Source organism: Mastigoproctus giganteus, chromosome 13 (assembly GCF_048544385.1).
Source record: "Mastigoproctus giganteus isolate SK-2022 chromosome 13, ASM4854438v1, whole genome shotgun sequence".
In the NCBI taxonomy this organism is placed as follows: Eukaryota; Metazoa; Arthropoda; class Arachnida; order Uropygi; family Thelyphonidae; genus Mastigoproctus; species Mastigoproctus giganteus.
In genome coordinates this window covers 174,304,646-174,332,229 of record NC_143587.1, presented here as the reverse complement: position 1 = coordinate 174,332,229, position 27,584 = coordinate 174,304,646, and the positions used below count along the sequence as shown (strand labels likewise).

Genomic DNA, 27,584 nt, shown 5'->3' with positions numbered 1-27,584 from the left:
GTACTGTTTTATATTAGCATACATAATTTTTGCTACGTTTGTGTATATAAATATACATATAAATTATGTATGCTAATATAAAGTAGTTTAGCTAAATAAAAAAAGCCAACTTGATAAGTGTGTATTTTTAGTCATCACTGTCACTACTTTGAACATTTTCTTTAGGTATCTTCCCAAAACATAATTCACAGACAGTCTTCGAGTGCTCCTTACAAACTCGTTCTAAACATGCTTCGCAGAATTTCTTTGTTTTACGATCTTTCTTCCTGGGACACTTGTAACATCTACCTGGCTTAGGTGGAAACTGTTGGGAAGGTCCAGGAATTTCTTCTGGTGGAATACAAGCATATTTCGCTGCTTTCGCACGAAGATATTTTGGAAGAGTTACCGTGGCCGCTCTTTTACGGAGCTGTGGATTCACTAAACTTTTTCCAATCTCTGCGAGAAACTCGCTTCGAGGGAGCCTCACTTCTGGATTATTGCTACGGAAAATAGCCAAGGCATTTATTCCAGCAATGTTCAAAATCCTGTGGAAAAGTACCATTGGCCACCTTCTGGTTTTCCGATAAGTAGTATACGTTCCACACATTTCATCCAAGACATCAACTCCACCTTTGGTCATATTATAAAACGTAATAATTTCCGGCTTTCTTTTGTCGCCACTGTCAGGATCTATAGTATCGTCGTGGTGCTTAGTCGATATTAGGATCACATTTCTGGTTTTCTTTGGTACACAGGACACAACTGTGGTCTGATCTTGGAATGCGAACAAACTACTAGTCGGCTTGCGTTCCTTCAGATTGACCAATTCAGCTGGTAGCTCATGTTTATTTTTTCTTAGTGTGCCAACAAGAGTAATGTTTTTTTTCTCGTAATTTAGAAGCCAGAGGCACACTGGAGAACCAATTGTCTGTGGTCAAATTACGGTTGGTTCCTTCAATTGGGCGAACAAGCCGCATCACCACATCGAGGGGCGAATTTGACAGGGCATATGGCCCGGGAGGTTGTCTCCCCACATAAACTTCCATATTGAACGTGAAACACATCTTAGCATCGGCTAATGTAAATATTTTCAGTCCATATTTTGCCGGTTTACTTGGGATGTATTGAAGGAATGAGCATCTACCCCTGAATGGCACTAATTGTTCATCTACAGTTACATACTCCGAAAGTGAGTAAAATCTCTGGCATCTCTCCAAAAACATGAAAAAAATTTCACGAAACGCTGCAAGTCGGTCCGATTCTTTTCTAATGTGTCTATCACTCTTGCTATCGAATCGCATAACCCGAAGGAGGAATGAAAACCTCTTATGGGTCATAACCGATGACAGCAATTCCGGACCAAGTCCATCTTTACGCCACATATGTTCTGCGTTTATCCCTGCTAGCCCAGACATTCCTGACAATATTAAAATACCTATCAAAGCTCTCATTTCATCGTTATCTGTTCTTCTGGCATCCTTGGCGAACGAAAAATTAGAAGATATTTTATCAACATATTCGTTAGTATGTTTCACTATATGAGTTATCATTTCATTATCGAAAAATAATAAAAAACAATCAATTGGTGATTTGGCGGACTTACCTGCAGCCTTCACACCTGGTAAATGAATAATGTTACCTCGAGCTGCGCGAATATTTAGACGAGGAGCAACTTTCCTCCACACCGTGCTTTTATCCTTCCCGATATATACATCCTCCTCCAGCTGTTCCCAGTCACTGTCACTGCCATCGCTTGTCTCCGTGCTACTCCGATGGTCCAATTCTTCACAGAAGGAGCTATCACCTTCTGATGATGACTGCTCATCAGCTGCCCTTTCTTCATAATTCCCTTCCAAGTAACTCCTATGCATTTTCTACGGTAAATCTGAAATCTAAATATGAAAATAAGTCTGAAATCTAAATGTGAAATATCAATGGTTGTCACTACTTAAATTGAAGTTCTCGCGTTGCGCAGAATCAAGAAATGTGGAAAATCCGTTGAGCCCCACCCCAACTCTTTCTTGTAGTGAAAATAATTTGTTTGGGTGGAGTATGTGTTTTCGCCTTCTACATATGTATAATTGTGAAAACTTCTTTGCGGTAAATTCAGCAAACAGTAGTCAATAATCCCTCTGGAAATATTGGCAAGTGTTTCATTCTAACCTTACGGTAAGATCAAACTATAGTACATCATCATCATCATCAGCCATTTTCAATCCACTGCAGGATGAAGGCCTCTCCAGCAACTTTCCAGTTCCTTCTGTTTTGAGCACTGGCCATCCATTTACTACTCGAAAACTCATGAATTTCATCTATCCATCTCCGCCTTTGTCTTCCAGGTTTTCTTCTAGCTCCTCTTGGGTACCATTCTGTTATTTTCTTAGTCCATCTGTCATCATGTCTTCAAGCTATGTGTCCTGCCCAAGACCATTTTAGTTCTTTAGTTTTGATAAGAATGTCCTTTACTTGAGTTTGCTGCCTAATCCATGTGTTTCTCTTCTTATCTAACAGTCTGATTCCCAATATGATTCGTTCCATTCTTCGCTGTGTAGTTCTCAGCTTCTCTTCCATTCTTTTGGTGGGTGCCCAAGTTTCACTTCCATAAGTCATGGTGGGGAGTATACATTGATTCATTATTTTACGTTTCAGACAAACTGGGATATTGCTCTTCAGTATGTGACTATATTTCCTGAATGCTATCCATCGAAAATTTATTCTTCTCTTGACTTCCAGCCATTTATCATTATTACAGCTAATAACTTGTCCCAGATAAGTATATGACTCCACGTTTTCAATTACTGCTCCTTCAATCATTATTTCCCTTTCCGTGGCATACTTGTTCATCATTACTTTTGTTTTAGCCATATTCATCTTTAGTCCAAAATCCTTACTAACTGTGCATAACTGATTAAGATTTTCCTCTAATTCTTTGGGATCGTGGCTTATGACCACAATGTCATCTGCAAATCGTAAATGGTTTAGGTACTCTCCGTTCACATTGACTCCTTTCTGCAACCAGTCTAATCTTCTGAAAGCTTCCTCAAGGGCAGCAGTAAACAGCTTCGGAGATATTGTGTCTCCCTGTTGAACTCCTTTCTCGATTTTAAATTTGCTACTGTCTTTGTCTAGTCTAATAAAGGATGTAGCACTCTCATATATTTTCTTCAAAATCATAATATATGGAGTATCTATGCCTTGTCTTTCCAGCGCCCGAAACATTGCCTTATGCTGTATGGAGTCAAATGCCTTTTCATAATCCACAAATGCCAGGCATAATGGTGTTTTATATTCATTTGCTTTCTCCATTAGCTGTGATATTACGTGAAGGTGATCCATAGTTGAGAATCCTGTCCTAAAGCCAGCTTGCTCTTTCGGTTGATTCTCATCAAGTATTCTTTCTAATCTGTTAGTAATGACCCTTGTGAACAACTTGTAGATATGGGATAACAAGCTAATTGGTCTATAATTTCCAATTTCTGATTTATCTCCTTTCTTATGCAGCAAAACTATGATTGCATTATTCCACTGCTTAGGCATCACACCTTTTCTAATGCACTTTGTGAAGAGCCTTGCCAGTTTTTGTGTTATGTCTCTTCCTCCCAATTTTAACAACTCTACAGTAACTTCATCTTCCCCCGGGGCTTTCCGATTCTTCATTTTCTTCAATGCATGTTCTACCTCATCAGGAAGAATATCGGGTATGTCGTATGTGTTGCTACTTTGCAATCCATCTTCCCCACTGCTGGTATCATTCCCTCGCTCCTTGTATAATTCTCTATAGTAGTCTTCTGCTATTTGAATTATGCCTTCTCTGCTGTTTATAAGTACACCATCGCTATTCTTCAGTTTCAGTATCATTTGTCTTTCTGTATTACTGCTCATGGCTGCTGATTTAAATCCTTTGTTTTCCCTTAATGCTTGTTCTACTTTTCTTGTGTTAAATCTTCTTATGTCCTCTCTGAGTCTCTTTCTAATGGCTTTGCATAACTCAGTATACTCAATTTTCTCCCTGTCAGTGTTTTTCTTGCTCTTCATTTGTCGTCTTTGGTTCATCATGACAAGTGTTTCTTGACTAATTTTTTCTTCTTTGGATTTCTGTTTCCCTATAGGTTTCTTGGGCTTTATCACTTTCAGAAAGTTGTAATATTCCTCGTCGATATCTTGGTCCTGAGCAGTCTGCAGAAGCTCAAACTTGTTCTTAAGTTCCAGTACATACTGCTTTTTCTCCTCCTCTGTTATCTCAAAGACCTTTGTATTATTTACTCGAGTCAGTTTTTTCCTTTCCTTTCTACATCTATATCAAGTGTACATCTTACCATTCTGTGATCACTTCCAACATTTACCTTATTCAGGACGGTAACATCATTCACAATATATCTTCTGTTAGTGAGGATGAAGTCGATTTCATTAGTTGTTAATCCATTTGGACTCTTCCATGTCCACTTTCTGTTCACGCTTTTCTTGAAAAAAGTGTTCATTACTGACATTCCTTGAGATTCTGCAAATTCCACAAGTCTTTCACCTCTTTTATTTCTTTCACCAATTCCAAAATTTCCTATAGTTCCTCTTTCTGCGCTGTTTTGCCTTTTTCCAACCTTAGCATTGAAGTCCCCCATAATAATAGTGTAGTGGGTTTTCTGCTCATCTAGAAGACTCAATTTCAGTGTACATTTCTTCAACCTCTTCATCATCATGGCTCGATGTTGGTGCATAAATCATTATAATCTTCAGCTTGTATCTCTTAGAAATCTTGAGTATTAGTCTTGACACCCTTGTACAATAAACTATAGTACAGTAATCCTTTATTGCATGGAAAGTATTGTCATCTAGAAACAATGTCAGGACAGTAACAATAAGCCTATGCAGTTAGAACAGGTGTTTTGTTCTGAGAGTCCATTGAGTAGAATCAAAGAGGAAGTTACCCTTCATGTTACCGCCAGTAATTTGTTACGGTAGGGGAGATCAAAATCTTACCGTAATATCAAACCAAAGTACAGTAATCTTTTTGCATGGTAGTAGTTGTCATCTAGAAATAATGTCAGGACAGTAACAATAAGTGTATGCAGTTAGAACAGATGTTTTGTTCTGAGTTTCTTGCAGTAAAATCAAAGAGGAAGTTACTCTTCATGTTACCGCAAGTAATTTGTTATGGTAGGGGAACATAAACTGTCTTCTGTTCGACAGATATCAGTATTTGCAATATTCCCAAAGGGGAATAATTTCAGCTTAGAAGGGACAATGGACGGCATTCAATCCCCTTTTCGTCAATTGGATATACTAGCCATAAATATATTGGAAGCTGGATTATACATTTCAAACATCACTTGAATGCAAATGACTACACAGTTACTTTGGACTGATCTGATGTCTTCGGGTAAAATCAGTCTTTTTGTTGTAATTTTCCCAAATGTAATTGTATTCAAACAATTTTCCCAAATTGTTTGAATACAATCACATTTGATTTTACAAAATTACAAAATACAATTAAAAAAAAAATATTCCTGTGTTCAAACAATTTTCCCAAATTGTTTGAACACAGGAATATTTTTTTATTTCCAATGTGTATTTTACTATCGTATTTCCTTTCTTCAATATGTATTTCAATACATATTGTAATAATTTACATATTGTAAATTTCTTCAATACATATCGAAGAAATTACAATACATATTCTGTCTACTGACACAAAATCAAGAAAATTCACACGGTAGAAATGAAAAAAAAAAGAAAAACACTTTGCTGTGCTATTGTTTTAGGGAACAGTATTTAGCATTTTTACTTTCTAACAATATTTCACATTATTGCTCTGTTACAATGTTTTGCTTTGTTGCTTTACGTTATTGTTGTAGCAAACAATATCGTGCACGACATTTCATCACAGATGCTGGAGTTCTAATTAGTCAGTTCATCCTAGGATGCGGAATTACTAATTAGTCCGATTTTGGTCTGGTGCTCATTTGATAAAAAATCCAGAATAATTCCTCTGGAAATATTAACTAGTGAACTGCATTATAAATTTCAAACATCGCTGTATTGCTTATCCTTTGAGTGACTGCATGTTTTCGCCTTGTACAATTGTTTTATTGTGGACACTTTCTTCCAGTCAGTAAAATCATTATTATACCTATAAAGTAATTCATTATGTTGGGGGAAACCATTTTTGCTCCTAATTGATGTAGCACTTTCGAATTTCGCAAAGTGGATTATTTGAACACAACATACATTAGAAGGTCGGTAAAAGAGTTGATAATTGATGGGCAGCATTCCGACAAACAAATTTTCTGTTTATATTATGTGATGACCACACGGTCAGAGATCCCGAAATAGAGAGAGAGGAGAGAGAGAGAGAGAGAATACAAGAAACCGCACTGCATTTAGCAGTCACCGACTCATCTGCCAAAATCCACAGTAAAACAATAAAAGTGATGGGGTGTAAGTCTATTTGTCAGCGGAGTTTATCTGTTTATTGCAGTTCAGAACAGCATTATGACCGTGGATAGTGAATTTATTCGGCTCCTGAGCTAAAACAGAATTTCTCCCTTTGCGATGACATCAAAGCGTTAACAAGCAAATATCTTCTAATGATACTTTTTGAGCAGCCATTAGTTGTAATCTGTTAGCTTTGTATTGTTACAAATATTGCAGTTATGTGAACAATACACATTTCAAGAAAGAAATTCATAGCGGATGATTTTTTTTTCTTTCTTTTGATGCACCAGTTTCGAAGTTTATAACGCAGCTATAAATAGAAATATTTTCTCGAAATTTGGTTAGAAGATCAAACCCAGGAAACTGCTGTTCTGATATTGTTTACTAAAAACAATTACAATAAAGCAAACTTTTTTTTTTTTATCAAATGCGCATTGCAGTGTTATCAGTTTTACACCAGTTTTTCCCGTTTCCAACAGATGAATTTCCTTGATCTTCTGTTCGTAGGAGCAATACACTGTTGAAGATAGGATATACGATCTGTTCACCTTCCATAAACTGTTATTGGTACTGTATGGCTTTATTGCTTCTTATGTCAAAAACAGTAGCTTCTGTTCGTCTTTTGTTTATTTACACTTCTCCCTTACCGTCTCGATGCAGCTGTACGGGTGACGTGATATATACTTCCCAGGCTTCGCTCGTATTCAGGCGGAGTTGTTTATCAGAACTGCTCCTCTCCGTAAAAAGAAATTCGCGCGCTTTACACCAAGAAACGAATCAAGTGTCGGGTTTCATAAGCTCTAGGCTGGTTAGGGCGGGGGTAAAAAAATTAATTGAAAAGGCCTAAAAAATTGCATACTTGATGTCACATTTTTGTCATTTGTGTGAAATTCAATAGAAGGTTTTGAAAATTTAAGTGGGAAAATTCAAGAAAACAGTTCTGGCTCCAACTATAGCGAGTTTCAGCTCTGTAATTAGAGTAAAAATTATAGAATTAACTTGCTGAACCCAGTTGCAGCTGGTACGCACCCCAGCGGACGGGGATACGGTTAATGATTCATCTCTAACAGAGTCTCTCCACTCGCTTTCTTATAGACGTACTGTTTCTGCTGCATGCTTCTTCTACAAATACTTCCATGGGCACTGTTCTTCTGAATTGGCTTCTATAATTCCCGCTCTCTCTCTCTCTCTCTTTCAAAACAGTCCGAACACATGCCGCCACCAGCCAACATCCATTTACTGTCCAACTTCAAACCCACAGAACAAACTTTTCATCATCCTCATTTATTCATACAACTGCAGTTTTCTGGAACAACCTTCCTTCATATGCATTTCCTGAATATTACAATCTACAGAAGTTCAAGTCCAATGTCAACAAATATCTTCTTTCGTCTTCTCATCCTCCAACCCAAGAACGGTACTAAGTACTATAGGTTCTAATACCTCTCGTGTTCACATAAAAAAAAAAAAATTTCTCCTCCACTTTACTCTCAGTTATTACAAGATTATCTAACTTACTGCCAAAGTTTAATAAACCTGTGGCATTCCCCTCCCTGAATAACATGTGTGAATGTAGATGCAAAATAATTATTTAGTTTGTTAGCTACCTGAGCAGGATCATCAACAGTTGAACCATCGATAACAGGATGAAGAGTGATGGGTATAACTGAGAGACACAATTGAAATAATCGATGACAACATTTTCATAATTTATTTATTATGAAATAATAAACTAATGATTTAAATCAGATGATGAAAAAATCAACCAGAAAATTAGGGGGGAAAAAAGTGTAGGAGTTTGACACAATGTAATCAAAACTAAACACAATGTGCTGTTTCCACTACGTACCAATAAGTACATCCAATTATTAAGCTAACATGATTTTTATCTTATTGAACAATTAGACTTTACACCAGCCGGTATTCAAATAAACAAATTTCAATCCTGCAACTAAAACACTTTATTTACAATAAAATAAAATACAAGCGTATAAAATGAAATGAAATGAAATAAAATAAAATACATAGTAGTCTAAAACTGATGTGATTTAATTTACAATAAAATAAAAATATATATATAAAATAAAATATGATAAAAGCGATAAAAACAGTTAATAAAATACCGTAACAACTGTAGCTTTCGCAGACAGCGGTTTCCTTTCTCAACAGCATATTTCTGCTGTGTGGCACATCCTTAAATAGCAGATCCATGGCACTCATCACATGGTTCCTCGGGAATATGGCTGGAATTCCCATTTATGCACCGGAACCGCAAATGGCTCGGGAGCGCGCTAGCTGAAACCATTCATCTCGTCCTAGAACAACAGTTTCAAAGAGGGGATGAAGGCGTACACCCTTGTCTCTATTAATGGAATTGCTAGCTGTCTCAATACGTAAGCTCTCAAGCAATTTACTGTCCCAGAACTCCTGTGCATGATCCGTGATGATAGCATCCTCCGGGGAGATTTGATGTTGCTTCTCCTAGAAGTGTTCTGCCATGGCAGACTTCCCATAATTTGCGGACTTTATTGCATTCATGTGCAATAAAGTCCGCAGGATTGAAATTTGTTTATTTGAATACCAGCTGGTGTAAAGTCTAATTGTTCAATATGATTTGTCCCAGCCTTGTAGTCCTATTTGGAGATATCCTTGATAGCTATGGTCACTCCATAGTGCGGCGCATCCATGAATTTGAGAGATATATCATGACGGAGGCCAAACAGAAACAGCATTTAAGATTTGTGTACAGATGTAAAGCAGATGGCCTAGTTCCATATGGGTTCCGCATAAAGATGCCTTTTGATGATGATCGTTTAGTTAGAGCTACCAATTAGTTCCAAAAAAGGTTTTTGTGTATCTGGATCCACAAACCATGATGATCTAAGGATTACCAGAAGACAAATTGGTTTGGCTCTAGAATGTGTTAATAATATATCTCCTGTACATCGATCATTGGTAGTGAAATTAGTCTTGGAGAAAACAACTAAGGTTTCAGATGTGTATAAACAGAGGCAAATCAGCAAATTTAATAGATTATTAGAGGAGACAGTGATTACACATGACCATGTTAAAACTAATTTTATTTGTAATCTCAGTAGAAAGCGGCTAACTAAGGAACAGGAGGGGGTTTTAAGCTTGGGTACGAAGTTTGCTCTGATGCCCAACAAACCTCCCATCGCAGAAATAGCCATGGGCATCGAGAGAGCCATTTATAAGTTACCAGCTATCCAGGCTGATGAAGTACACATTAGAACTGCGGCTATCCTGAGCCAGGCCAGGTCGGCCCACTCCAACCTTAGTACTAGTCAAAAAAGGGCTTTGAGGGAACTTAAACAAGATGATGAAATCATAGTCTTACCCGCGGACAAGGGTAGAGCTACAGTTATTTTAGACAAGGAGCAATATTTTAATAAAGCTTTGGAATTATTGCAAGATACCACTACGTATAAAGTCGTCCGTAGAAATCCGTTGGTTAGTTTGGAGCGACAAGTGAATAACCTTATACAGTATTGGCACAAGTCAGGATGGATATCCAAGGAGGTATACTGGTCATTACATGCTGCTGGATGCCGCTTACCCAGATCCTACGGGCTCCCCAAGATACATAAAGTGGGCGTACCACTCAGGCCAATTGTATCATTTGTAAATAGTTCCACGTATGCTCTATCAAGGTACCTAGCCAAGTTGATCGCACCCATAGTAGGACTTTCCAACTTTGTTATCAAGAATAGCAAAGAGTTTGTGGATTTTATAAAAGGACAGACTATACGAGAAGACGAAATTATGATTTCTTTCGATGTTTCATCATTGTTCACTTGTATCCCTATTAAATTTGGAGTCCAATGTGTTAGAATGGCATTAGAAAAGGATGTTTTGTTAAGTACTAGGTCTCCTCTTAGTGTTAATGATATTTGTGAGGGTGTGGAGTTTTGATTTTCCAGTACCACCATGGTTTTCCAAAGAAGTCATGTATAAGCAGGTCCATGGCACAGCCATGGGTTCTCCCATTAGTGCTATAGTGGCTAACTTAGCAATGGAAGAGTTGGAAGTTAGAATTTTTTGAGGGTTTGGAATTTCCCATGCATAAATGGAAAAGATTTGTTGATGACACATTCACCATTATACAAAAGGGGAGGGAGGATCAGATACTTGATGTACTTAATAGCTTCTCCCCTTTTATTAAATTTACTTTGGAGGTGGAAACAGAGGGAACCCTACCATTCCTTGACTTGTTGGTTATTAGGGATGGTTGCAGGCTCAAGACCAAGGTGTTTAGAAAGCCCATGTGCCGAGGTCAATATACTCATTATACCTCGGCACAAGCCAGCCAACACAAGGGTAGTGTTGTCAAGGCTTTAGCAGATAGGGTGTGGTCCCACTGTAGCACCTCCGAGGACAGAGATAACGAAATTATTCGTGTCACGGCAGACCTCAAGAAATGCGGCAACCCCCAGAGGGTGTTGGACAGAATTATTAGAGGAGCGGATTCCACCCGTACTGAGCCATTCGCCCCTGTGAGCACTGCATACATTCCCTACTATCCAGGCCTTTCAGACCACATTGCACGAATAATTCGTGGGTGCCAGATACGCTGTGTGCAACTCCTGGGACGGAGGTTGTACACAGTGATATCTTGTTGTTGTTGTTATTTGGATTTTAGGAGCATTAGCAACTAAGGCCATATTGCTCCGGGATATGCAGTGGTTATTCCCTGACCTTCCCACATCCCCCGTATTTGGTGGTGACGAGCTCGAACCCCGGTCTAATCAAGAAGCGTGTGCTGCGCACTGCTGCTCCTTCCCACCTGGCTACGGAGGCGCCTCAGTGATATCTTGTGTCAAAGACCCCATAACGAAAGAAGCCAACAGTGGGATGGTATACGAAATTAAATGCCCGGATTGTGGGGTGTGTTATGTAGGTGAGACGGAGCGACAACTGAAAGACCATCTGGGGGAGCATATGAATGCGATAAAGTCCGCAAACTATGGGAAGTCTGCCATGGCAGAGCACTTCTGGGAGAAGCAACATCAAATCTCCCCAGAGGATGCTGTCATCACGGATCATGCACAGGGGTTCTGGGACCGTAAATGGCTTGAGAGTTTACGTATTGGGGCAGCTAGCAATTCCATTAATAGAGACAAGGGTGCATGCTTACATCCCCTCTTTGAAACCGTTGTTCTTGGGCGAGATGAACGGTTTCAGCTAGCGCACTCCCAAGCCATTTCCAGTTCCAGTGCATAAATGGGAAATTCCAGCCATATTCCCGAGGAACCATGTGACGAGTGCCATGGATCTGCTATTTAAGGATGTGCCACACAGCAGAAATACGCTGTTGAGAAAGGAGACCGCTGTCTCTGAAAGCTACAGTTGTTATGGTATTTTATTAACTGTTTTTATCGCTTTTATCATCATATTTTATTTTATATATATATTTTTATATAAATACAAATAAATACAACAAAAGATCAAACAGGAAATCCAGAAGGCGAAGGAAAAATGGATGGAAGATCAGTGTGCAGAAATCGAAGACCTAATCAAGAAAAATGACAACTATAACCTGCACAAGAAGCTGGAAACATCTACAAACCGGCTCCTATCCCAAGCTTATATACGGACAACAATCAACCTATACTAAGCAAACAAGCCAAACTCGACACCTGAAAGAGCTATATATACAATCTGTTCGGCACCAACAGAAAACCGGCAAAAACGCAACAACAAACACAGGAAGACAATCTCCACATATTAACATCTGAAGTGGAACATGCCATCCGAATAACAAAGCCAGGCAAGGCCTGTGGACCTGATCATATTCATGTGGAACTGCTGAAACAACTAGACTACAGCAACATCCAACAACTAACGAAATGGTTCAATCAAATCTACAACAACAACGACATTCCATCCGAATGGCTCCAATCCATCTTTGTGGCCCTACCAAAAAAGGCTACCAGCCGGAAATGCGAAGACTTCAGACTGATCAGTCTAATGAGCCAGGTGCTAAAAGTCTTCCTCAAGGTGATTCAGCAAAGGATAAGATGTAAGTGCGAAAGTGCACTAGGAAACACACAGTTCGGATTCTGCAGGGGACTAGGCACCAGAGAAGCAATTTTCTGTTTACAAATATTGCTACAAAGGTGCTATGAACATCAAAAAGACGTGTATATATGTTTTATTGACTACGAGAAGCCTTCGATTCAGTAGACCACGACCGCCTAATTGACCGACTGAGAAAACTTGGGCTTGAAAACAACGATATCAACTTTATTACAACTCTCTACTGGAATCAAACAGCCCGGCTTCGCTATGACAACGACCTGACAGACCCAATTCCAATAAAAAAAGGCGTCCGGCAAGGCTGTCCATTATCTCCCATTCTTTTTAACATCTATTCGGAAATGATCTTCGACCAAACACTGGCTAACAAGAACATCGACATAAAAGTTAACAGACACTACATGAATAACTTAAGATATGCCGATGACACAGCACTAATAGCGGATTCAGAACAAGATTTACAGACCATCTTGAACGAAGTGGACATAGAAAGCCAAGCATGGGGGCTACGAATCAACAAAAAGAAAACAAAGGTGATGAAGGTCAGCAGGACTGCAAGCAAAATCACGATCAAACTAAATAACGAAAAATTAGAGCAAATACACCGCTCCAAGTATCTCGGAGTACTCATTGATGACCAGCTGAACCATGAGGCCGAAATCAAAAGCAGAATTGAACAAGCCAGGCAGGCATTCACCAAATGGAGAACCCTCCTCACCGACAGAAGCTTGAACATCATGCTCAAATTACGCACATTGAAATGCTACATCTGGCCAATACTGCTCTACGGTGTAGAAACCTGGACTCTAACATCAGCCACTACAAAAAAGCTCCAGGCCTTTGAAATGTGGCTCTACCGAAGAATGCTGAAAATTCCGTGGACAGCCAAGATAACCAATGCACAGGTCCTGCAGGACATGCACACGGAACGGGACGTGCTCAAAACCATCATCAGCAGGAAATGCAAATACCTAGGTCACATCGCTAGGAACCAACAAAAATATCACCTACTACCACTCATCCTGGAGGGAAAGATCGAAGGCAAGAAACGCCCAGGCAGACCGAAAATGGCATGGCTAGATAACATCAACACCTGGCTTCACATGACAACAGCACAAATTCTACACGCAGCGCTAGACAGAGAACAATATCAAAACGAAGTCGCAAACGCCATTCGGCAGCATTAAAGAAGAAGAAGAAGATATATTTTTATTTTATTGTAAATTAAATCACATCAGTTTTAGACTACTATATATTTTATTTTATTTCATTTCATTTTATATGCTTGTATTTTATTTTATTGTAAATAGTGTTTTAGTTGCAGGATTGAAATTTGTTTATTTGAATACCGGCTGGTGTAAAGTCTAATTGTTCAATATGAATTGTCCCGGCCTTGTAGGCCTATTTGGAGATAGGATTTTTATCTCCAAGAACTTAAATGCTGTTTTTAACCAATTTTTATTCATATATTTCGAAAATCACCATGATAGTTTCACATCACAGTTATTAAAAGATGGAGTTACGTTTTACCAAAATATGCTAATTTTGCATAATCGTGCCAGTAACCTATGACATACTGATTTATTTTAACAGACATAAGCTAATTCTCTTAATTTTAGCAATCGATTCTAGAGTCGGTTTTCTTGTGACACACATAATCAGATTTCTACCTATGGTTCTTAGGCTCAAATTCCGATGCAACAATTTACAATTTGAAGAGAGCACACTTAGCATTTTTAGAAGATTTTTATAGGCTATACCAAGGTTTTCCAAGGATTAACTGATCATGACATGTTCTCAGCGTTGTACATCTATCCTCCGAACATATAATAGAATGTATATTTTTTTACACTTGTATTACAAACTTGAATTATACGTATATATATCCTTTTATTTTTACATTAAACGGTGGTACATCTTTTAATGTAGACATGATAGAGACTCTTTACGGTGCGTTTTTAACTCCAGAATCAGATATTTTCATTGCGGAGGTATGAAAAAAAATATTTTTTGTTGGCTAGTATTATTATATATAATATGATTATATATATATATATATATATATATATAATATGATCAGGCAATAGTTTGATTCAGTCACTAATATTGTCAGTTTCATCATAAACAAGCAATCCACATAAAATCAATTATGAAAATGCCGTAATAAATTACCATAGATTTCATAATCTAGTTTGCATATAATTGATTATTTTGATTATTAAAATAATCAATTATTAATCATTCAATAATAAAAATCATTTGATTTAGCCCATCACTAAAAATGGACATAATGTTATTGGATGATGTTATTACAATACAAAAGTGGACATGTACAGAAGTAGTATCTTTAAAAATAAAAAGAATCACAGGATGGATCTTCTTCTTCTTCTTTGTCTTCGCCTTTTCCCACGTTATATGGGGTCGGCATTCAATGTTCCCAATTCACACTTTACATCCTCTTCTTCTCCTCTAGTTGGATTAACTTCTTAACTGGAACACATCTATTGGTTTTGGCATAGTTTATACAACCAGATGCCCTTCCTGACGTCAAACCCTCACCATTTATCCGGCCTTGGGATTTAAGCTGCCGATCTACTAAACTTGCCGCAGCCACATAAATGGAGTAGCTCTTATTCAGTGATGAAGCTTCCTCGTGATGTCACAATTTAATAATTTTATGCAATTTATGCCGAATTTCTAGTCACCACTGAACAAGCAGGTGGCACTGCTGTAGTTCTTTTATCTCCTAGAAACATCCAAATGGCTGACTCGGTAGAATTACTGACCTTCAAAATACCAATAATGTATAACTCAACAGCACGTGAGTATTTTTAAATGCAATCACAGGATGGATAATTAAGCCAAAGGATCATTATGTTCATATATATTCAGTGCACTAAGATCTATATAAATTAATTTGCATCATTCCTCTTAATAATAAAGTAATTCCATTTATTCAAAAAAAAAAACAATCAATAAAATCATTAAATAAAATTTTAAATTATCAAAAATATTACTTCTTCCATTATAATACCTCATCATTTTCCATGGTGCAATTTTTTGAAACAGAAATGATTTCATGTTCTGTTGATGACGACAGAAATCTTAATTCATAATTTCCTGAGAAATAAATAAAAAAGTTACTGTGAAAGTTAAAGATTTCATTATGTTATATTGCTGAAAAGAGAACTGCAAGTTATTTCAGATTATTTATAAATAGTAAAATGATCAGGAATTTTATTTCAAGGAATCAACAATAGATAAAAACAAATACACGTATGTATGCATACATACATACATGCCCACACACACATACAGACACCTCAAGTACTAACTGAAAAGTCAAATAGGCAAAAACAAAAGAATGTTAAAATATGATAATCTAATAATTAAAATTAGCAGCGGCAAATAATGCAAGAGAGAATGCCTACTATACAGCACAGCAGGTGGAAAAAAACCAACACTTGCCATTTCACATATTATTTCCCTCCCTCCCTCCCTCCATTAGTTTGTCTAGTTCTTCCTTAAATTTATTTAAACTATCAATTTCAACAACAGATGGAAGTTTGTCCCAGCAATCAACCACTCACTCACTAAAGGCAGGCAAACTTCTACACATCTAATCTACAACCATCCTTCCTCAATTTGAATGTATCCCCCCTGTTTGTAGTCTGAGCAAGATGAAGAATCTCATCAGCAGTGAACTTGCTCAATAAATTACAAGCCTTAAACTTCTTAATCAGATCAACTTGCAGGTGCGTAGTCTCCAGAAACTAAAGCAAAACTAAATAGACAAAACTAAAGCCTTTCTAGGTAAGAGCACTCCTTTGTTCCACTCAGCAATCTCGGTGCTCTTCTCTACACATTCCAGAAGTCTACATCCCATCTAAAATGAGGCTTTCAGACTTCTATGCAGTACTCAAGATGTGGACTGACCATTGCCTTAAAAAACAGGATAATCACCTCAGTATCCCTGCTAGCAAAATTGCTGTATATCATTGAAAAAACCCCATGAGCTCTCCTAGAGGCCTGACTGCATTACTCACAGAACTTCAAAACTGCACTTAGCCCCAGGTCTTTTTCATTTTCCACTATACTGAGTGTACTACCACACAGTTGGTACATTACTCTGGGGTTCCTGCTACTCATATGCAATACTTTGCATTTGGCTATATTAAACTTCAATTACCATTTCTCAGCCCATCTACCCAACTTTTCTACATCCTGTTGCAGTAGTATACCACCATTCTTGTCATTAATCAATCTACCAACCTTTGCTTCACTCTGCAAACTTGGACACGGTTAATGACAAGAAGTCTTTCCTGTTTTTCTTTGCATGCTTTGCCAAAAATTTCTTGTAATCTGCCTTCACTTGTCTAACCTCCTTTGTGACTTCATTACAGACTAGTTTATATCTATAACGAGCTTTTGTTCTGCCTGGTAATTTATATGCAACCCATGCATTTTTCTTCTCTGCTACGAGTCTCATTAGTTCATCTGACTCTATTTAGGCTTATACTTTAAGGAGTATTTCTTTCTTGGTAAGAAAAGCCTCATAGCTTCTATGATTACTTCTGGAATGCTTCCCATTTAAAATTTGTTGATGGTAACATCATCAGTTGGTACTATTGTATAGAATTTAATAACTGTCTGAGACCACTGTACGCGCTCACCTTTAGGAAAGCAAAAACCTTTCCCTTTACGGTAGTAACACCTTTAAATAAGCAAATACCAAATCCACTGTGATCACTGCCACCTAGTGTTTCTTTTATCTGCACATTCTTGATGCTTGAATAATCACTGCTCATCATCAGATCAAGACTATTACTCCCACTCGTTGTCTCTAACATGCAACTGTAGAAAACAGCCATTCAGCTCTCTAACATGCAGTTGTAGAAAACAGCCATTCAATAAATCCACAAAAGTCCTGCTAGTCTGTGTGACCAACTCACAAATTCCAGTCTGGAAAGTTACAGTTAGCATTAGCATTAGTAAAGGCACATGATGCAAGAAAGCAAGCTTATACAGCATCAGCCAAAAAAATATAATAATAAAAATAATCCCCCATTATAAGACATTCTGATTTACTGGCCCACTATTTCTCTGTACAATTGTTCGTTATACACATCAGAGTCATTTTATCAAAAACACACACTCTTACCCTATTTTTCTTCCCCTTTTTTTCTTCCCCAGTGCTTATGTTACGGCAAACTGACTCAACATTGCACTGACCACAAAGTTAACTGGATACAGTGCCATATAATTTATGTGCTTCTTAACTAAGAGTTCTCCCCCTTACTAGCCTGTCAATCCTTTCTGTATTTTTCTGTATTGTTTTATACACATGCTGCACCAGTATATACACTATCACAGACTGTGGTGATAGTGTATATAACAAAACAAAGTGTAGCAAGCAAACCCACACAATAACGTGTGATATTGATTAAGGTACAGAAAGGAAGTGCTTTTGCCACCAGTGACCAGGTAAAACAAGAGATAAAACGCAATTAACTAAAGATATAAAGGATGTTAAACTTAAATATATGTGCAAAAATAGAAAGAATGGGGATCTAATTCAAATAGCGACCTCATAAGATAAATCTCAGAAGGCAGATTGCGAAAAATATTTGGTGAAGGATGCAAAGAAAAATGGCAAAAAGTTTTTTACTTATGTAAACTCTAGAAGAAAGGGGATGAATCATTTGGTCAGATTGATATCGATGGTCCAACTGTTGATGATCCTGCTCAGGTAAGTAACAAATTAAATCAATATTTTGCATCCTACATTCACACATTAGGAGTTATTCAGAGAGGAGAATGCCAGAGGTGTATTGAACTCAGGAAGTAAGCTAGATGATCTTGTAATAACTGAGAGTAAAGTGGAGGAGAAATTGTTGAAGATAAACATAAGAAAGGCACCTGGAGTGGATGGAATCTATCCAGTTATATTACAGGAGGCAGCAAAGGAAGTAAGCAAACCCTTAGCCATAATTATGAGAGCTTCCTTGGATTCAGGGGGAGGGTACCCATGTACTGGAGATGTGCAAATGTGACACCAATCCACGAAGGAAGATGAAAGGGGGACGACCAAAGTATTTATAGACCTGTTAGTATAACTTCTGTTCCAGGAAAATTATGGGGGCACTGGTTAAAGAAGCATTCCAGGATCATCTAGCCAAGACTTCAGTTATAGCTCGGACACGGCATGGGTTTGTTAAGGGGAAGCTTGTCTGACCGATTTGATTGGATACTATACTGTGGTAACAAAGGAACTGGATGCAAAAATCAATTTTGATATCATATATTTGGATGTTCGAAAGGCTTTTGATGCTGTTGCACATGGAAGACTGCTGCAAAAATTGAAGATGTGTGGCATTGGAGGCAAATTGCTGCTATGGATATGCTGATGTTTGAGTGGGAGAAAACAGAGAGTGCAAATCAATGGACACTGCTCTCTTCATGGACTAATGTTATTAGTGGAGTCCCCCCCAAGGTTGGCGCCTCCATAGCCAGGTGGGAAGGAGCAGCAGTGCGTAGCACATGCTTCTTGATTAGACCGGGGTTCGAGCCCATCACCACCAAATACAGAGGATGCGGAAAGGTCAGGGAATGACCACTGCATACCCCAGAGCAATTAGTTGCTAATTGCTAATGTTGCCCTTAGTTGCTAATGCTCCAAAAAACCAAAAACCAACCAACCCCCATGGTTCAGTGTTGGGTCCACTGTTGTTTTCTGTATTTATTTATGATATTGATATTGCTGGCAGGGATTAGGAGTACTGAATAGAGAACTGAAGGCCTATTTTAAGGATGTAGAGCTGTTGGAACAAGTGCCGAGAAGGGCAACAAGATTAGTGAATGGAACAAAGGGTTGCTCTTATGAAGAAAGGCTGTTTTGCAAATTACAGTGTCTGAAGACTAGGCACCTGCGAGGTGACCTGATTGAAGTGCATAAAGCCTTGAATGGTTTAAGCATGCTCAATGTTGATGGTATTCTTTCTGAAGGCAATGGGGAAGCCACACCTACAATACAAAGTACTCTAGGTGTGGCCTGACCACTGCCTTGTATAATGGGATAATCACCTCCCTGTCCCTGCTAGCAAAATTCCTATATATCATTGACAAGACTCCATGACCTGCCCTGGCAGCCCGTCTGACCTCCTCAGCAAACTTCATATTTGACTACACAATTACCCCCAGGTCTTTCTCACTTCAATGTGTGTAGTACCACACAGTTAGTACATTTCTCTTGAGTTATTGGTACCCATATGAAATACTTTGCATTTGTCAATGTTAAATTTCAGTTGCCACTTCTCAGCCCATTTGCCCAACTTATCTAGATCCAGTTGGAGTAGCATACTGTCTTTACAGGGCTTAGAGGGGAACAGGTATACTGTGTGTTATCAGACACTCAGTCTAAAACACTGATGGATCCAATATCTTTCTATTACAGAAGATTTAGGAGAAGGCCGGTTGACCTCCCTCCATGAAATCCACTCATGCACACCTTCTCGAGGGTAAACCCTGTTACATCACTTAGGTGGCAACGAAGGTGTAGAGTGGTTCTCTTCAAGACACTTGGTCAGCGTGAAGAGGAAAAGACCAAACCCTCCAGCATATGACAGCATGACAAAACAAATAGCCCTCAATTCCCAGCGGCTTTCACTCCCCCTCTTACGGCAGCGAGAGGATCAGAGTGGAAGCAGAGGGTGTTAAGAATCTCTGGGTACGACCAGAATGCCATGCACGGAAACTGAACTTGGCCTGTTACAACGTAAGATCATCGGTGAAGACGGGATATTAGAACTCGAAAAGAAATTAGAAAATGTGAATTGCAATATCAGCGGTTTGACTGAAACAGGAAGAAGAAATGAATCACTTATAAGTTTATCAAGTGGAAATCTGCTTACACCAATGGACACAGTGAAAGGAGTGAAGGTGGAATTGGATTTCTGGTCCATAAAAATTTAAAAAACAACATTTTGGAACTCAAAAGTACATCACAAAGGGTGTCAAGACTAATACTCAAGATTTCTAAGAGGTACAAGCTAAAGGTTATAATGATTTATGCACCAACATCGAGCCATGATGAAGAGGTTGAACAAATGTACATCAAAATTGAGAGCCTTCTAGATGAGCAGAAACCCACTACACTATTATTATCGGGGACATAAATTCTAAGGTTAGAAAAAGACAAAACAGCGCAGAAAGGGAAACTATAGGAAATTTTGGAATTGGTTGAAAGAAATTAAAGAGGTGAAAGACTTGTGGAATCTGCAGAATCTCAAGGATTGTCAGTAATGAACACTTTTTTCAAGAAAAGGGTGAACAGAAAGTGGACATGGAAGAGACCAAATGGATTAACAACTAATGAAATAGACTTCATCCTCACTAACAGAAGATATATTGTGAATGATGTTACCGTCCTGAATAAGGTAAGTGTTGAAAGTGATCACAGAATGGTAAGATGTACACTTCATATAGATGTAGGAAAAGAAAGGAAAAAACTGACTCGAGTAAATAATACAAAGATCTTTGAGATAACAGAAGAGGAGAAAAAGCAGTGTGTACCGGAATTTATGAACAAGTTTCAGCTTCTGCAGACTGCTCAAGACAAAGATATCGACGAGGAATATTGCAACTTTCTGAAAGCGATAAAGCCAAAAAACCTATAGGGAAAAAGAAATCGAAAGAAGAAAAAATTAGTCAAGAAACACTTGCCATGATGAACCAAAGGTGACAAATGAAGAGCAAGATAAACACTGACAAGGAGAAAACTGAATATACTGATTTTGGTTTGGTTTTTTTTAGGAGCATTAGCAGCTAAGGCCATATTGCTCCGGGATATGCGGTGGTCATTCCCTGACCTTTCCGCATCCTCCGTATTTGGTGGTGACGGGCTCGAACCCCGGTCTAATCAAGAAGCATGTGCTACGCACTGCTGCTCCTTCCCACCTGGCTACGGAGGCGCCCTGAATATACTGAGTTATGCAAAGCCATTAGAGACTCAGAGAGGACATAAGAAGATTTAACACAAGAAAAGTAAAAAAAGCATTAAAGGAAAACAAAGGACTTAAATCAGCAGCGATGAGCAGTAATACAGAAAGACAAATGATATTGAAACTGAAGAATAGCGATGACGTACTTATAAATAGCAGAGAATGTATAATTCAAACAGCAGAAGACTACTATAGAAAATTAAACAAAGAGAGAGGGAATGATGCCAGTAGTGGGAAAGATGGATCTCAAATCAGCAACACATACGACATACCCGATATTCTTCCTGATGAGGTAGAACATGCATTCAAGAAAATGAAGAATTAGAAAGCCCCAGGGAAAGATGAAGTTACTGTACCGTTGTTGAAATAGGGAGGAAGAGACATGACACAAACTGGCAAGACTTCACAAAATGCAATAGAAAAGGCGTGACGCCTGAGGAGTAAAATAATGCAATTATAATTTTGCTGCATAAGAAAGGAGATAAATCAGAAATTGGAAATTATAGACCAATTAGCTTTGTTATCCCACATCTACAACTTGTTCTCAAGGGTCATTACTAACAGATTTCTAGAAAGAATACTTGATGAGAATCAACGGAAAGAGCAAGCAGGCTTTAGGACAAGATTTTCGACTAGGGATCACCTTCACGTAATATCACAGTTAAAAGAGAAATCAAATAAATATAAAACACCATTATACCTGGCATATGTGGATTATGAAAAGGCATTTGACTCCATACAGCATACAGCAATGTTTCGGGCACTGGAAAGACAAGGCACAGATACTCCGTATATTATGATTTTGAAGAAAATATATGAGAACGCTACCTCCTTTATTAGACTAGACAAAGACAGTAGGAAATTTAAAATCGAGAAAGGATTTTAGCATTACCATTAGTAGAGGCATTTGATGCCAGAAAGAAAGCTTATGCAGCCTCAGCCAAAAAAAAAAAAATAAAAAATAATAATAAATAAATAAATAAATAAAATAACCACTTCCACTTCACCCCTCTGTTCTTTCGAAATACCTGCCCAGCTGAGCCTTAAACTTATTTAGGCTATCAACTTCCACGACAAGAGATGGAAGTCTATTCCACCAACCAACCACCCGCAGGCTAAAGGCAAATTTCCAAACGTCTATCCAACATCTGTCTTTTCTCAATTTGAATTTATGCCCTCTGAGGTGATTATTCTGAGCAAGAGGAAGAATCCCATCAGCATTGAACATGCTCAAACCATTCAAGGCTTTATACACCTCTATCAGATCACCTCGCTGGTGCATAGTCCCCAGACAATGTAATTTGCAAAACTTAAGCCTTTCTTCGTAAGAGCACCCCTTTGTTCCATTCACTAATCTTGTTGCCCTTCTCTGTACTCGTTCCAGCAGCTCAACATTCTTCTTGAAATGAGGCCTCCAGACCTGTATACAGTACTCTAGGTGTGGCCTGACCATTGCCTTATACAAGGGAATAATCACCTCCTTATCCCTGCTAGAAAAATTCCTATATATCATTGACAATACACCATGAGCTACTCTTGCAGCCGTCTGCACTGCTCAGAAAACTTCATATCTGCCTGAACAACCACCCCCAGGTCCCTTTCATTCTCTACCACTGTCAGTGTAGTACCACAGAGTTGATACGTTGCTCTGGGGTTGCTGTTTCCCACATGTACTACTTTATATTTGTCAATGTTAAACTTCATTTCCCACCTCCCAGCCCATCTGCTCAACCTTTCCAGATCCTGTTGCAGTAGCATAGTGTCAGTAGTGTCGTTGACAACCCTGCCAACCTTCGTATCGTCTGCAAACTTGGACATTAAACCCGATATACCATCATCAATATCATTTATAAATACAGAAAACAATAATTGACCCAATACTGAACCCTGAGGGACTCCACTAATAACATTAGTCCACGATGAGCAGTGTCCATTGATTACCACTCTGTCTTCTCCCCCTCACCACCCCTTTATCCATAGCAGCAATTTGCCTCCAATGCCACACTGCTCCAATTTGTGCAGCAGTCTTCCATGTGCAACAGTATCAAAAGCCTTTCTAAGATCCAAGTATATAATATCAAAGTTATTCCCTGCATCCAGTTCTTTTGTGACTGCATCATAGTATCCAATCAAATTGGTCAGGCAAGACTTCCCCTTAACAAAACCATGCTGTGTCTGAGCTATAACTGAAGTCTTGTCTAGATGAACCTGCAGTGCTTCTTTAACCAGTGCCTCCATTAAGTTTCCAGGAACAGAAGTTAAACTAACAGGTCTATAATTACTTGTGTCACCCTTTAATCCTCCTTTGTGAATTGGGGTCACATTTGCACATCTCCAGTCCATGGGTACTTCCCCTGAGTCCAAGGAAGCTCTCATAATTATGGCTAAGGGTTTGCTTACTTCCTTTGCTGCCTCCTTTAATATAACTGGATAGATCCCATCCAACCCAGGTGCCTTTCTTGTGTTTATCTTCAACAATTTCTCCTCCACTTTACTCTCAGTTATTACAAGATTCTCTAGCCTACTGCCAGAGTTGAATACACCTCTGGCATTCCCTTCGCTGAATAATTCCTCATGTGTGAATATCGATGCAAAATATTCATTTAGTTTGTTAGCTACCTGAGCAGGATCATCAACAGTTGACCCATCAATATCAAGTGGACCAATCTGATTCATCCCCTTCCTTCTAGAGTTAACATAAGTAAAGAACTCTTTGCATCCCTTGCCAAGGATTTCTCGTAATCTGCCTTTGCCTGCCTAACCTCCTTTGTAACTTGGTTGCATATCAACTTGTATCTATCATAGGCTTCTGTGTCATGTGTTAATTTGTAAGTATCCCATGCATTTTTCTTCTCTGCCATATGCCTCATTAGTTCATCTGACATCCATTTTGGCCTAAACCTTGAACAATATTTCTTAGTTGGTATGTAAAGCCTAGTAGCTTCCAAGATAAGTTCTTTGAATGCTTCCCATTTTGAATTTGCTGTTGGTAACATCATCAGTTGGTCCCACTGTATAGAATTTAAATACTGTCTCAGTCCATCGTAGTCGCCTTTATGGAAGCAATAACCCTTCCCTTTACCCCTAATGGTAGTTACCTCTTTGAGTAAATCCCAGTTCAGCACACTGTAATCACTGCCACCTAGTGGTTCGTTTATCTGCAGATTCTTAATGCATGAAGAATCACTGCTGATAATCAAATCAAGAGTATTACTCCCTCTAGTTGCCTCTCAAACATGCTGATGTAGAAAACAATCATCCAATAAATCCACAAAAGCCCTGCTAGTGTGCGAGTAACCAGCCCCCAAATTCCAGTCAATATCTGGGAAATTAAAATCTCCCATTATAAGACTCTCTGATTTACTGGCCCACTCTATTTCCCTGTACAGTTCCTTATTATACTCCTCACAGTCATTGGGCCTATAGCACACTCCTACTCTCAATTTTGATCTCCCAATGCTTATGTCACACCAAACTGACTCAACACTGCACTGTCCGGCGATGTCGACTGGCTTCACTTCCTTGGTTTTTATGTGTTTCTTAACTAATAGCATAACCCCTCCCCCCTTCCTATCCTGTCTATCCTTTCTGTAGACGTTGTACTCCCCAAATTGCAGTTCTGCATCCCTTATATCTGTGTGACACCACGTCTCTGATATCCCAACAATATCTGCCTTTGATGTTTTGAGCAATACCTCAAATTCATCAAATTTATTTACTAAACTCCTAGCATTGGTGTACACATAAGTATACCTGCACCTGTTTCTATTCTTAGCTACCCTAACACAACCCATGTGTTTACTTGTACCGCAATGGCTCCCAGCAGTCTCTGAAATACCATGCATCTTGTTTTCCAGGCTTCTGCTCATTCTAATAGAAGCAGTGCAAGAATCTCTTTCACCTCTGCCAGTGGCTACTGTCAATCTATTGGTCTTTGTCTCCCCCCAAGCTAGCACTTTTCCGACCCACCTAACACTGCCTCGATAGCATCAGCAAATATTTTTGCACCCTTTCTATTTAAGTGTATCCCATCCCTGTAGAAGCAATCTCTCCTGTTAACAAGTACAGTCCAGGCTGAAAAAAATTCTACCCCTTGAGCCTTGCACAATTTTTCCAGGGCCGAATTGATCGACAAGGCTCTCATCATATACTCCCTCCTATCGTGTCTGGGCAGAATTGCAGACACTTTCAAATTCAACCCTAATTCTCGGCTTTTGTTCAACAGTGACCTGTACTCGTTAAGTAATTCTGCCGGTCTCCTACTCTTAATATTATTAGTGCCAATGTGTACAACTATATCACCTTTTGTGCCCTTAAAAGATGATATTCGCTCTACAACGTCATCAACCTTTGCCCCTGGCAGACATACCCTGGTCCTGTTCCACCTATCTTTTTTACTCATTTTTTTACTATCATAGGCTTCTTTGTCACGTGTTAATTTGTATGTATCCCATGCATTCTTCTGATATGGTTACAGTCTCTGCCATATGTCTCATTAGTTCATCTGACATCCACTTAGGCCTAAACCTTGAACAATATTTCTTAGTTCATATGTAAAGACTAGTAGCTTCCAAGATAAGTTCTTTGAATGCTTCCCATTTTGAATTTGCTGTTGGTAACATCATCAGTTGGTCCCACTGTATAGAATTTAAATACTGTCTCAGTCCATCGTAGTCGCCTTTACGAAAGCAATAACCCTTCCGTTTACCCCTAATGGTAGTTACCTCTTTGAGTAAATTCCACTTCAGCACACTGTGATCACTGCCCCCTAGTGGTTCATTTACCTGCCGATTCTTAATGCATGAAGAATCACTACTGATAATCAAATCAAGAGTATTACTCCCTCTAGCTGCCTCCCGAACATGCTGATGTAGAAAACAATCATCCAATAAATCCACAAAAGCCTTGCTAGTGTGTGAGTGACCAGCCCACAAATTCCAGTCAATATCTGGGAATAAATATATCTCTGATATACTGGCCCACTCTATATCCCCATACAGTTTCTTATTATACTCATCAGAGTCATTAGGCCTATAGCACACTCCTACTCTCAATTTCGATCTCCCAATGCTTATATCACACCAAACTGACTCGACACTGAACTGTCCAGCAATGTCGACTGGCTTCACTTCCTTGGATTTTATGTATTTCTTAACTAATAGCCTAACCCCTCCTCCCTTCCTATCCTTTCTGTAGACATTGTACTCCCCAATTTCCAGTTCTGCATTCCTTATATCTGTATGACACTACGTCTCTGAAATCCCCACAATATCTGCCTTTGATGTTTTGAGCAATACCTCAAATTCATCAAATTTATTTACTAAACTCCTAGCATTGGTGTACACGCAAGTATACATGCACCTGTTCTTTTTCTTAGCTACCCTAACACAACCTATGTGTTTATTTGTACCCCAATGATTCCCAGCAGTCTCTGAAATATCCTGCATCTTATTTTCCAGGCTGCGGCTCATTCCAATAGAAGCAATAGATTTTGACAAGGAGACACAATATCTCCGAAGCTGTTTGCTGCTGCCCTTGAGGAAGCTTTCAGCAGATTAGACTGGTTGCAGAAAGGAGTCAATGTGAATGGAGATAACCTAAACCATTTACGATTTGCAGATGACATTGTGATCATAAGCCACGATCCCAAAGAATTAGAGGAAAATCTTAATCAGTTATGCAGAGTTAGTAAGGATTTTGGACTAAAGATGAATATGGCTAAAACAAAAGTAATGATGAACAGGTATGCCACAGAAAGTGACATAATGATTGAAGGAGCAGTAATTGAAAAGGTGGAGTCATATACTTATCTGGGACAAGTTATTAGCAGTAATAATGATAAATGGCTGGAAGTCAAAAGAAGAATAAATTTTGGATGGATAGCACTCAGACACTATAGTCACATACTGAAGAGCAATATCCCAATATGTCTGAAACCTAAAAAAATGTACCAATGTATATTCCCCACCATGACTTATGGAAGGGAAACTTGGGCACTCACCAAAAAAATGGAATAGAAGCTGAGAACTACAAATCAAAGAATGGAAGGAATTATACTGGGAATCAGAGTGTTAGATAAGAAGAAAAGCACATGGATTAGGCAGCAAACTCAAGTAA

General features: G+C 38.7%; 1 protein-coding gene across 2 annotated transcripts in view; it reads right to left on the bottom strand.

The window, feature by feature from the left end:
• The window catches only part of mRpS18C (mitochondrial ribosomal protein S18C), a 127,424-nt gene that overhangs the window by 86,189 nt on the left and 13,651 nt on the right, over window positions 1-27,584 (bottom strand). Inside the window, exon 2 of one of the 2 annotated variants that reach the window (XM_090388149.1) lies at window positions 15,503-15,588. In XM_090388149.1, the coding sequence (XP_090244275.1) occupies window positions 15,503-15,588 (86 nt within the window). Of the gene's footprint in view, window positions 1-15,485; window positions 15,589-27,584 lie in introns of both variants that reach the window. The other variant, XM_090388150.1, reaches the window with a different exon arrangement.